Raw genomic sequence first — 13620 nt, 5'->3', positions numbered from 1 at the left:
GTATCGTGCGCCACTCGGTATTCTGGGTGGGCGGGTCAGTTCCTGAAGAGGTTGGGTCTCTCCGCCCTTTTCTGCAGGCCACACCCAGCCGCAAGAGTCTAGCCCGGGGGTAGGCAACCTCGGCTCTTTTATGACTCATGGACTTCAACTCCCAGAATTCCTAAGTCAGCATATGCTGACTCAGGAATTCTGGGAGTTGAAGTCCATGAGTCATAAAAGAGCCGAGGTTGCCTACCCCTGGGCTAGCCAACCGTGCGCGAACAGCCTCCTTTTGTCGTGGGTGAGTTCGGAAGAAGGCTGGGAAACTGAGACGGCTCCCGGTGGAATGTCAGATGTACGTAGAGCGAACCTTTTTATGTTAAAGGATGCAATAGCTTAAAAAAAAAAAAAAACCGAAAAGAGAACAACCTGTTTCTCGCCCGTTTTAATGAAGTTCTCCTATTTCTTTCGAACTGAACTTCGTCTGATTATCCTGCTCGTTTGGGATTGCCCTGGGAACACATTTCTTTCTAATCGGCAGACTAGGTTAGGCAATCAATCCCCAGCGGAACGAGCTCCGGAAATGTCGGGATTATGATTCCCACGCTCGGAGAAACAGCGAGGCTCCTGGTCATAATCTGGGAACGCGGGGAATCGTATTCACGAAGAATTTGCTCAGCAGTTTAAGAAAGGCGTCGCAACTGTAAAAAGTTAAATGTAAAAAGTTAAAAACAGCTTGGAATCGAATTGTATTTATTCAGTTTAATCTTGTGATGGCCTCATTTTCCAGCTGTAAACAGAATCCAGAAGTGTCACCCGAACGTGGGTTTTAAGAACCCCTTTTCCCCACCGAGAAACATAATACGGAGAACTTACATGCAAGGCAGACAGCTCTTTTTCTCCTGCTCTAGGATATATTTTTCCTCTGCTCCTTTTTTCTTGGCATTCCAAACAATCCCATCCGATGAAAAAGGATCCGATTGTTTGCAGTCTCAAGCACTTCCCATCCTGGAGGACCACAGGTCAAGCATACCTCTCTATTTCTCCTGAGCTTGAAGCAACCACTTTATATTTATCACACCTTTCATTAACATACATTTATACATTTATATTTAATAAGTAACTTCTCAAAATTTCCCCTATTTTTGTTACATTGATCTTATTGCTGCTTCTTACAATCCTGAGAGGAATAATTCCTAGTTACCAAACCCTGTATAACTTTCTAAGAGGCCATGAAGGGGTCTGTATTCCAAAGGGACAATTGAGTCACGGTTTACAACTGAACCATCAAAGTCCTACTGAGAGGCACAGATTGGAAGGCCAACTGCTTGTGCTGGAAGGGTCATTTCTAATTCCAGGAGAGGGGATGATCCAAGATTTCAGGAAACTTGCATCAAATAGGGAGTGACTGGCTGACTCCTGCCTGCAATCTTCACATTACTAGCTGGCTTGTAACCACAGTTAAATGGTAGGAAAGTCTCCTCTTTGTAACTTGGAAAGACGTACTAGGTTGGAAGGCAGAACCCAGGTTTCCTATAAAAGCTCACATCTGCATCACTATAATAGAAACATTTTAATTCAAGATAGTTTCCAGCATATAATTGCATTCTGTAGTTTCAGGCATATTGGTTTATTTCAAACACTGCTTCCTTGTCCCTCATCTTCTTCCAAAAACTAGCTTTAAGTTTTCTCGTGTTTCACAGCCTCTCTGGATGTTGTCTTTAACCAACTGGAATATTATTTTATTTGGGAAAGAGAACATGCACTTCCATCCATATTTTATGTTAGACCTTTAGACATGATAAACAAATATTTCTTTCTCTTCAGTTCAGTCGACTGTAAACTGAAACAAACCCTGAATATTTGAGGTGTTCTTTAATCTGCAGCGTTGCGTTTGGTGATGGAATAACTGACTGTGCAATGCTAGTGTTTTTTAAATGTTTCTCCTACCTGTAGACTTCTTTGTAGTGTCCCTTCTTGGACCTGGGATAAGTGACTTTTAAGATGATAGGCAAAACAACACGTATTTTCCAGCCTCTTGTTTTTGATCATGCAATCATTATGATCAGGTCCCTGATGATAGTTTATTTGCTACAGTGTTTCAGTAAATTGTTGTAGATATCCTGGGGTGTCTTTATCTCCCCTGGTAAGCGAAATCCAATTTTGCCTTTGGCTTATCGGATCCAATGGTATTTTCTTTTAGTAAAAGTCCTTGAGAAAATGGCATTTTATTGAAATCATTATTTCACCCAAGTGATCATTTGAAAATGAATAAAAATAATAGATGTTTCTATCCTCCTTGCTTTTATGTGCATTTTAATCTTCAACATGCATCAAATTCTGATGTGTCAAATTAATTTATCTATGCAAAGTGTACTTACATGGATTTTTTTAAAAGAACAGAAGCTACTTTTGAGAGTTCTTATTAGAATAGAGGATTTCAACAAAGCTATATGCCAACTTTAATGTTATTTTAGTCTGTATATTTAAAAATGTGTATCTTTTTTTTTTAAAAAAATCACTTGTTGGATATCTTGAGTAAACTTCTGAATGAAAAATGGATGAAAAGTTTGTATGCACATATAAAATTCTGTACAGTAGTTAGATAACCCAATCGTGCAATACAAAAAAATGTAGAAATTTATAGTTTTCTTTTGACTGTTTTATTTCCAAGGTCATAAATAACAGTGTCTTATGTTTTTGCTGTATATTTTCTCCTGGAAAGGCTGTACTGCATCATCTGAAAAAAATTGTGACATAAAACTTGGATGATGAGGATGATATAAAAGTAAATCCTTGCCAAGCACACTCATGTTTAGTTTTCAATAAAGCAGAAATGCATTCCTTTGTTTTAACTCCCTTTTGTTTCCTTAGAGGAATTTTTTCAAGTTGTGGACAATGGGAAATAATCATAGCAGCAGCAAACATAACTAATTTGCTTCTCACTCTCTCTGTACAGAAAGGACAGCAGCATAGCAATCATAATAAAATAGAAGGGAAAAATTCACTCATTGGCACTGCTTTCCACAAAGATTTTTACATAAAAATTTACTTAATGTCCATGTTTTAGTTGTCCGCAGTTTAAAATATTTGCAAATATGGCAGTAGCAGTCCAGAAATATTCCAAACACTTTTACACAAGGAATCAATGTTCAACATTAATAAATACCCTTTTTACTCTTCAAAAATAATATTTTGAAGGTGACATTATATTTGGCTTGCACATCATTTAAGTGCACTCAGACATTCACACTGAATGTAGAAAGTCTTAGAAGTGATTTGGGTGAAGGATTTCCCTGATCTACATGTTTTACCTAGTAAATACAAACATGATTTTCTATTAAAATGCTCAAACCTATTTAGAGCAAGGATTCATGGTATGAACAAACATTAAAATTCATTGCCTTTGTAACTTTAGCAATTTAATTAAAATAAAAGGTGTTTTCTCTAGATTTATGTCAAAGACAGTTTTTGCTGCTGTTTTGTGAACCCAACGCCTATAAAAGAAACTTTTCTGAAGGGAATTGATGTTCTGTATTGCAACTGAAAGATTGCTTCAGTTTCTCAAGAATCTTGTTGGGGTCTCTTCTGTGAAGCTTTTCCCTGAGTCATGTATTTACTGGAAAGGCTGCCTATGTAAGGGAGACAAAAAGATCGAAATGAAGACATCAAGAATAAAGTTATCAACAGCATTTTAAAAAACTTTCCCAAGGGTAAGTCAGTTCTTCATAACTCAGGAGAAATGGAACATCGGTAAAGCTTAAGTAAATACCCTTCTTCAAATCACTGTCCATTCTACGCTATTCGTAGTAGCTCTTTTGTAATCTCAAACTTCATGTTTCTCATAGAAGAACATTGCTTCCGCTTTAAGATACAGTCCTTTTTGTCTGTGCAAGATCTTTGTATCTGAATATACATTTGTTTAATTAGCGTGAGGGTTAATTCCATAATGAATTCATTTTATTAAAAATAGCCAATTAAAAATTGCCCTTTAAAATCATGTTAAAACCAATCAACCAACTCACTCATCTACCCGTTCAAACTTGATTATATGCACTGGTGTCTCTGCTGTAGTTGTACAAGGTAGGGCATCCAATTTCTCTTCTATACATTTCAGTGCAATACAGCACCCTTATGTATTCCTAAATATCTTTTTTTAGCATGGAACATTCAACCCAAAGGTACAGGACATTTCGTATTCATGAAACTTGTGTGCCTTATTGTAGGACAGGGGTGTCAAACTCAATTTCACTGAGGGCCGCATCAGCATTGCGGTTGCCCTTGGGGGGCCAGGTGGGCGTGGATGGAGTGGGTGTGGCCTACTGGGTGGGCGTGGCCAGTTCTACATTCGCGTCAAGGGTGCCTGTGGGGGCCTGGGCAGGAGTGGGACAGATCTGAGGGTCTCTGGCAGAAGGGGGTGGGACCGGGGCAGGTGCCAAGGCATGGTCCACCGGGGCAAGTGCCAAGATGGCCACCACAAAATTGTACATTGGCTCCCGGCTGGCCTGGGCCAGGGCCAAGGCAGCAGGGGCCGTTCCTTCACTGTTTCCAGGATGGCTTCGCAGGCCACATGAAACCACTTCACGGGCCGCATCCGGCCCCCGGGCCTTGTGTTTGACATGTCTGTTGTAGGACATAGAAAGGTGTGTTTTTTTGTTACAAAAAATGCAAATCTAATAATCAAGTCTGAAAAAACTTTCCTAAAGGCGAACAAAATGGGGGCATGTCAGATAGCGGGGTGGGCAGAAGGGAAGGGCTTCATTCCAGAGAACAGGAGTAACAATAAAAAAGACATGTTTCCTAACAAGATTTAAATGAAGGAACCTGGAGCATGTCCCCCTTGTCGGAATCTGTGGGGCAGGTAGATGTATTTGGGAGAAATCAATCATTCAGATAACTATGCCATATAGGGCTTTAAAGGTGATAATCAGCACACTGAGTTGTACCTGGAATCATACTGGAAAGTAGTGCAACTTGCAAAGTTAACAGTGGCACATGAGCCTTACAAAAAGCAATCACAATTACCTACATTGCTGAATTCTGGATCAACTGTTGGTCTAGAATGATGGTCTTTAAGGGCAGCTTAAATTTCTGCAAAGGCTCCCCTGGCCACAGCTACCACTTGCTCTTTGAGCAGGAGCTGTAAGTCCAAGAGTATTGTCAGGTTGCATATCAAGTCTGAATGAGTTAATGCTACCTCATATAGAACCAAAGGTGAAAATATTCCAGTTCTTGGATCTGGGGAATCTAAAAACCCTATAACCACTCAATATTGGCAGGGTTGAGCTACAACCTGTTCTTCCCATCCAGACTCTGGGAAAAAAGTCTCAATAGTTTCACTTGAACAGCCAAGGACAAAGATGTATAATTGGGAAGCAACTACATACTGAAATGTGGTGTAGGAAATGTGATTGAGATAGTAGGCTGCAATTTTTATCACTCCTCACCCCTAGTTATAGTGGCTGGAACTGATAGGCGTTTCAACCCCATACATACATAGAGTATCTCTGCATTAAGGTAAAACACAAAGTATTGCTTTTAATGCAGATCAGCAAATGACAAATATATCTTGAAAAGCACTGCCTCTTTTTATTAGCATAAGAAAATGTCAATGACAACATCTGTATATTGTCTACATGATGCACAATTCTGTTCAGACTATTGGGTTGGATCCTAAAAGCCATTCATGTAGGAAAAAAGACAGAAATAGATTCTCTTGTTCCTTCCTCATGCTGCAGCCCCCAAATTGCTTGTCAAAAATTCTGAGAGCTGGAACAGCGCCTCAACCTGACCCAAAGAACTGGGTAGAGGGATGCTGTTGAAAACACCAATCCCAAATTTTTAGCCATTCACCAAGGCAAGGAGCTTACATAAATCATTGTGAGGAAAAAAAAATCTGTGATACTTTTTCGTCTATTTTAATAACTACCAGTACATTCTGTATCATTTCTTGGACAGTAAGGTTTGCATTAAAAAAAGCTTAATTTACAAACCTGACTGGGGACCCAAAAGTAGTTTCCCTTTCTGATTCTTTTTGTCTTCCTGTGGAGAAAGTCCCTTAAAAAATAGATAAGAAAAAGCGTGAACAAACATATGGAGGCAGTTAATATACAATATAACAGAAATATAACCCTGCAAATATCTTAATAGGTATTCTGTTTGGAATGATGTACTATGAATTTTATCATGTACTAAAATAAAAGCTAATCTTATTGTTTTTTAAAAATTGATACATTATTTACCTGATTTAATCGACCAGAGTGTTTAACAGCACTGGATAAAGGGGTCCCACATGGATTTTCTAACACCAGAACACCTTATAAAGTTAAAATTATAGTTTGTTAAAAAGAAAAAGTTGCATGTCAAATACTTTTGACCTCAGTCAAAAATCAGCTCCCAAGACCTGATTCATTGTTAAACCATGGTTTGTTACCTACATAATTGTCTGAATTTACACACTGCCTTGTCTTTACTGATAGCTTATAACTCATAATAATTGCATTCATGCAATATGCTAAGACAAAACAAAACAAATAAGGTGCAACATTTGGAAGGCTATCCTTTAAAAGAGGTCTACTGGTTTTTGTTTAGTTTACCTGAAGAAATTGCTAGTTACAATTTGAAACAAAGGGAAGGGGGCAGAGTTCTTAATCTTTACTCTTGCAGTTTTCCTACTGAAAATTTCCCTCCCTTTCACTACTCTCTTTCCTTAATCCAGAGGTTAAGTACTTTTTTTTGGTGAAGGTAAAATTCTCAAGTAGCAAACTGAAAAATTGAAAAAGTTACCAGGGGAGGAAAAATCTTGATTTAATATTTTACCAATCCTAGGACACAACAATGAAAATTTGCACAGAGACAATACCCCTGAAATAAACTCTCTGTTATATTCAAACTAGTCTCCATGATTTACTTTCTTACTTACTTCCACCCCAAGTAAGCAAATGACACAATTTCCATTATTTCTATTTTTAATATTTGCATTAACAATGTCATTATACTAATATAATTATGCAAATAATGTTATCTGGGTATAACAGCCATCCCCTCTATTTGAACAGTCCCTTAAACAAATGCTGCACTTAAATTGTGTTTTTATAATATAAACTTCATTTTTTAAACTATTCCTTTCTTTTCTACTAGAAGTGTTTCAGTGTCAAGGGTTATATCCAGAACCCTTGTTTCATAAATGGAAATTAATTTCAATTACTTTCATTCCTTACATTAACTTATGTACAGCAAAGGGCACTTAATTTGCTGATTAGACATTCCTTCCAGCTGATTTTCAATGACTTCCCTTTTTGTCTGCAGCTCTCAATCCCAAACTCTCATGCTGAATGTTAATCTCTGCACTGGTCTAGATCCAAATTATAGCTTTAGAAAGATAAGATCATTGAGGTAATCAGTTTAATCCTGATGAATATAGAGCAGTGGTGGCGAACCTATGGCATGAGTGCCAGAGGTGGCACACAGAGCCCTCTCTGTGAGCACGCGCGCCGTCGCCCCAGTCCTAGGCCTTCAGCTGGGTTTTATAAAACTTTTTCGCTTTAGGCCTCCATGGCCGTGTGCAAAAAAAAAAAGTTCAATCAGTCAATTTCAACTTCTCGCGGGAAAAAAAAAGATCTTGCAAAGTTGGAATTGATTGATTGAACTTTTTAGTCCCACCCAGTCTGCTGTTACAACCGTAGCCACGCCCACCTAATTGGCCACACCCAGCCAATGGGCCATACCCACCCGCCACTTGACAATGCATAAGTGGGTTTTGGGTTGCAGTTTGGGCACTCGGTCTCTAAAAGGTTCGCCATCACTGATATAGAGTAGAACATCCATTAGTAGCATTGGACTGGACCGAAAGTTCATACCTGCAGCTCCTTTGTGCTGTGGGCATTCTTTTTTTATGTGTCCTTCCCTTCCACAAATAAAACAACGTTTTTCTCTTAAATCTCTATCTTCTTGCCACTTCCATTTCTCTCCCATTGGCTTGGGAGATTTCTCTTTTCCAATTTCCATTGCTCCTCTTCCTGGTTTATTTTTATTGGGCGCACATATTTGCATCTTTCCATCCTTTAACAACACTTCTCTTTCTGTAGTTTTAACTGGGGTTTCTTTTTCATCTTTACTTCTTTTTTCTTTATTTTCTGTGTATCTTTGGTTTTTAGGATCTTCACTATCCTGCCGTCTTCGGGATCTATAACAATGTTGATTGAAATAATTTTTCTTTTATGAAATTTAAACCCGAGAAGCGTACTATAGCAAAATCACTTTAAAATGTACTGGATTCCTTTCTCCTACTGCACTTCTTGGAGTTAACAGTAAAACACATTCACTAGTCTTTTTTGCAATTGCAGTTCCCACCTTTAAATTTTTAATATATTATTTCTGCATTACTTGTATTTTCAAATGTCCAAATAAATTTACTTGGAAGATCCTCAATCAAAACTGAAGGCATTGATGAAAACAAGTGTATACAGTATGCAATACTCCATCAGGTCAATCTAATGCCATCTTTTCAGTAACAGTAGTATTTTCAAATTATGACGATTCATAGTTTCAAAATACTATGTATGTTTTAAACCAGGGGTCTTCAACTTGGCCCTTTTATGATCTGTGGACTTCAACTCCCAGAATTTCTCAGCCAGGCACACTGGCTGAGGAATTCTGGGAGTTGAAGTCCACAAGTCATAAAAGAGCCAAGTTTGAAGACCCCTGGTTTAAACCATCTATCTTCCACATGCAGCATTAAAGTATGGAGGAAATATTTTTGAGTTTCTAATCATTAGATTATTTCTGCACTTGAGGAAACGAACTTACTTTCTCCGCATTGGGCAGTCTTTCATGAAATGTCCAATTTTTCCACAAATTCTGCAACATCTGTCATTTGGGGCCAATTCTCCTTCTGTAAGCACTTCTGGGTCAAAAAAATATTCCTAGCAAAGCATTAAACACAGTAAGCTTTTAAGATCTGAAGACACTATGATTGTCCGTAAAGCACAATAAGTAAAACCTACTTCTTAAGTCTGACTGCTAGTATTTATTTTAAATTGTTTATTTCAGTAAGGACTCTAGAAAACATCTAAAAACCTAAAAAATTACAACTTTAGATCCAGTTCATATAGAGCTTTCCTTTTTTAAATGCAATCACACACACTGTTTATGCTTATCTGTATATATTATGAAGAAAAGATCTTCTATTCAACTTATATCTTACAAAACTAAATAAAAGTAGATCTCTGGTTTTCTAATTAATTTCACCTTGAAATGGCTAACATCTGATTAAATGTTGCAGGGCAAATTGTATTAAATGAGATAAAACTGCAATATTTGGTTACAGATCCACTATTTGTGACATGGAAATATTTAGACAGATGATTCTGATAAATAAGAGCTTTCAATATCTTTGTAAAGATATGTTAGTTTCTAAAGCACCTAAAAATATATTGTATATAGATTGCAGTTCTATTATCAAAAATGTTATCATAGATCTCTTCAGTAATTTCATTTATAAACTATATCATAACGGTCACATTTTAAGCAACCATCCATTAATTTAAAATATGTATTTATTTTCTTCCATCAATAAAAAGTATACAAACTGACTGAGAAAAAGCATCATTAACAAAGTACTTGAAAGACAAATGGGTCATGAATTTCCTAACATACTCACCATTTTTGAAGAATATTCTTTTGGAAATCCTCTTATTGGAGTGCCAAATACCCTCCTGCCGTTTATAAAAGCCTTCATTATAAAATTTGTCACTAAAATAATTGAAAGAAAAATAATTAACTGTATAATCAAAAATACTCAATATATACTTAGATGCAAGTATATGTACGATAATTCTGACAAAATGTCTTACTTTTTCTTGATAATCCAGCTCCAAGATTATGATTCAGATCAAAAGGATCTGCAAAACAAATAAATCCATAGAAAAACATTAGACTAGCCTTATCAACTGAATGGGTATTTCAGGACAACTTTGTATCTCTTTGACAACTCTACATAGAATTCACATATTGTATTAAATATTAATTTATTTAGCAAGCTATAATGATCTGATTCCCATGTTATAAACAATGGCTGATAGGCCATAGTATATGGCACAGTGTGATAGAATCCTAAAAATGGAGAGTGATATCTAAGTTCTAAATGATATATATGTAAAAATTTAACACGAGTAAAGTGTTGACGATTATAATATTCAGTCATTTTTTATCAATCCAAACTTCGTTAGAACTAGAATTCAATATAGTCAGAGAATAAAGAGAAAATTCCAGTGCAAGGAGAAGGAGAAAGCAGTGAAATGTACTTTAGGATCTGCCCTCAGAAACCTAGAATAGATTAGGCTGGATGGAAAGAAGAGTGCCTTGCAGATAAAGCTACAAAAAAGTATGACAGGGTCAGCATCAGATCCCTGTGATTTAATCTGTAAAATTCAAAGGAACTAAATGCTTTCAAGAGTTCTACATAAAGTTATGTACATTATGAGACACAGAAAGAATAAGAGAGGCCATAAGGGAAGTTCAGGTACCCTACAAAACCATTCTGTACTACAAAATAACTCTGATATGTGCTGTATACCCATCTTAATTTTGTTAGAGAGCATTTCTTCTTTGCGCCCTTTGTTCAATGTAACATGCAGAGCAATGGCAATGGATCCAGCAGCTCCATTGTAGACTGTCAGCAGTGACCTTAATAATGGACATCAAGAGAAGTACCTTGCAGAAAAATGCTAAGTTGATGTCCTTCTTCAACGTGGAATAGTGATATCATTCATTCCAGTGTCAGACACTGTTATGCATATAGAAGCTAGTCATCCAATAAAGCCCTTGCAATAAAAAAAAATCTGTATGTTAAAATATCAATAAAATACCTTCAATGACTATGTATTTTGAAGTCCACTGTTTCTTGAATGTTGTAAGCAAACTTTTTCTTCGGATGCAGATAACATGCTCTTTAAAATCAAATTCTTCAGTATAAAAACGTAGAAGTCCTAGCCATAATTCACCAATGGATTCTTTATTTTTACCAAAATCTGGCCAATCCTCTGACTGAAAAGAGAGGGGAAAAAACACTTTTTTGCTCATTTTTTTAGGTGGTTAAATTTTAAAATGGAAATGTAATTTAATTATTATGCACAGACACACATTTTAACCTGTGCACAAAAGGAACGTATTCTTCTGTTTTTTGAAAATTGAAGCCCCATAAAAGCACAAGGAATGTGGCTGATTTCACTGAATGTAAAATCTGCTAATCTGAAATAATCTGTATATTAACTAATTTCCTTTAGCCGTACAGAAGCTGATCACTGGGTTTAATAATATAGGCTGAGGCTGTCCTTTTTTATTCAGCAAATCTTAGGAATGTAAAATTTAAGAATACATACAATGTTTTGCCCTGAATCAGTCAGATTCTCACCAGTTCATTTATTCTGTCAAAGAAATAAACATTCCAGTCATCAACTAGAATTTCAGGTTTCTTTGGCTCTTTATAGATCTAAAAAAAGAAGTATTAAATATTAGGTTAGCATTAAACTGGTAGCCTTTGAATTCTTTTAACTCAGTGGTTCTCAACCTATGGGTTGGGACCCCATTTGGGGTCGAACGACCATTTCATGGGGGTCACCAAACAACCCAGTCAGCCATTTTTTCCCCCTTTTCCTTAGCTGTGCTACTCCCTTTTATTCTATTGGCTTTTGAAAGCCAATAGAATAGACTCTCTTGAATAGAGTCTACTTCTATTGGCTTTCAAAAGCCAATAGGAATTGTCCAGGCTGTCTCTGCCCTGCTGAGCCCGCCAAAAGTCCCATTCTGCAAACAGTGCTGCACCAGATGAGTAGTGCTCGACTTACGACTGGTTGAGTAGTGCTTGACTTACGACCGGTTGGGGGTCGCGGCATTAAAAAGGTTGAGAACCACTGTTTTAATTAAACATGGAAGTGTACAAACAACAATTATATACTGCACCTCTTGAAGAACTGGAATAACAGGTGGATTTCTCTGCTGAAGAAAATAGAGCACCATTAGAGTATATGCATAAGAAGATAAGCTGCCTCTGGATGCATCACCAATGTCGCACATCTGGAGTGAGAGAAAAAAATTACCTTCAAAACTTGGTTGTTCTTGAACTTTCCCCCATAAGATCTGGAGATTGCTTTACCTTTGTAAATACTTTCATTGTGTAACAAAGATATTTTACTCTGGGATCGATTGTGGCATAACAAGACAAGAGCCTTGTGTTATGCAGAGCCTGCAAAAAACAAAGACTAAGCGTAAGCCCTTTTTCTTTTACAGAAGGATTTGAAAAGGTAAAATGAGAAATTCAGGCATGGAAAGCTGTTCAGAGATTTATCAAGTTTTAGACTAATACATGGTAGAAAAGCTTCATTTTTAAAATATGCCATTAAAATGAGTCATTTCAGGAAATCATATGCTTCTTTGGGACTGACATATTTTTACATTAAGCTATTTTCAGACTATCTGACACAAAATATTGTAAAGACAAGGCTGATATATTTATCTTCCAACTTTTCAATTTTAGTTAACTGCCCATATCATTGCTTGCTATTTTGTTTTTGGTCCATATGATGACACACTTAAATATAAATTGAAAAATTATTTTACCTTGGAGCCATGGACCATTCCTATTTATAAAAACTTCTCAATGGTTATTTGAAGAAATATTTACATTTCAAATTGGTAAATGCTCTTACCAATGTGTTATACAGACTGATGTCTACTTCAAGGCCACTTCGGACATGAAAAAACTTGACAATCGGCACTTTAGCAGTTGTTATGGGTAAGATATTTCTTAAACCTATGCAAGTACAAAAATACTTACTTCAAGTGAACTTAGTGACAATACTAGACTTACAATCCAGCATACTAAATAAAAAATGGAGCTTAATATACAAAAACATACACACATATTTAAGGGCAAGTCTCAGTTAATTCAACAGTCCTTATTTTAGTCCAAGGCTTTTGGAAAATTATCAAGATGCTTCACTATAAAAATCACTAAAGAACAACTGGTGCAGAGTCATTCCAGGCTTTTTCTGTAATTCATAATAACAGAAATGCATTCGGTACACTCAGTTGTAGGAAAAGACAGTGTCAGCATATATATACAGAATGAGATCCAGAAATCTGACAAAAGACAGAACTGTATAAAAGATGTTGATATGAAAAAAAATTATATAGGGCAAGAAGTTTTAATGAATCATGTTTTACTGGAAAGATAATGAAAATTCTACAATGAAACTTACATTTTCTAATACTATTAGCATATAATCAAACAATCAATACATTAGCTATAACAACACTGGCAAAACTTTGTTTAAATTTTAGGAAATAATCTGAATAAAGAAACAGATATTTGCGAAAGACACAGATACTATACTCTCTCAATACTGGCTTTTGAAAGATAAGGACAATATGCAATCCATAAAGTTTTAACCTTTTTCCAAATGAGATTGTCAAAATATTATATAAATAACTGCATCAGAAACCAGTTGAATGCATTTTGATTTCTGAATAATGAAAAAGTTAACAGCTTGGGACATAGCTGTTGACTAGCATTTTTGCTATTTAAAAAATAATAAAGTCAAATGTTTATGTAAATGAAGTAACAATATATCAAACATGAGG

General features: G+C 36.3%; 1 protein-coding gene across 6 annotated transcripts in view; it reads right to left on the bottom strand.

The window, feature by feature from the left end:
- Nucleotides 1–2623: 2623 nt before the first annotated feature.
- The window catches only part of TUT7 (terminal uridylyl transferase 7), a 34122-nt gene continuing 23125 nt past the window's right edge, over nt 2624–13620 (bottom strand). Inside the window, exons 18-30 of one of the 6 annotated variants that reach the window (XM_039343902.1) lie at nt 12687–12790; nt 12134–12223; nt 11941–12054; nt 11393–11470; nt 10848–11025; nt 9834–9881; nt 9641–9732; nt 8788–8903; nt 7839–8164; nt 6222–6295; nt 5973–6036; nt 5005–5119; nt 2624–3611 (exon numbers count right to left, since the gene is read on the bottom strand). In XM_039343902.1, coding sequence (XP_039199836.1) covers nt 5052–5119; nt 5973–6036; nt 6222–6295; nt 7839–8164; nt 8788–8903; nt 9641–9732; nt 9834–9881; nt 10848–11025; nt 11393–11470; nt 11941–12054; nt 12134–12223; nt 12687–12790 — 1352 coding nt within the window. In that variant the 3' untranslated portion in view covers nt 2624–3611; nt 5005–5051. The remainder of the gene's footprint in view (nt 3612–5004; nt 5120–5972; nt 6037–6221; nt 6296–7838; nt 8165–8787; nt 8904–9640; nt 9733–9833; nt 9882–10847; nt 11026–11392; nt 11471–11940; nt 12055–12133; nt 12224–12686; nt 12791–13620) is intronic. The other 5 variants (XM_039343901.1, XR_005556791.1, XR_005556790.1 and 2 more) reach the window with 5 other exon arrangements.

This window comes from Crotalus tigris, unplaced genomic scaffold, assembly GCF_016545835.1.
Source record: "Crotalus tigris isolate CLP2741 ecotype Arizona unplaced genomic scaffold, ASM1654583v1 scf7180000017881.257975618366:2651188, whole genome shotgun sequence".
Classification (NCBI taxonomy): Eukaryota; Metazoa; Chordata; class Lepidosauria; order Squamata; family Viperidae; genus Crotalus; species Crotalus tigris.
The sequence above is the reverse complement of the archived record's forward strand: the minus strand, read 5'-3'. Positions and strand labels throughout refer to the sequence as shown.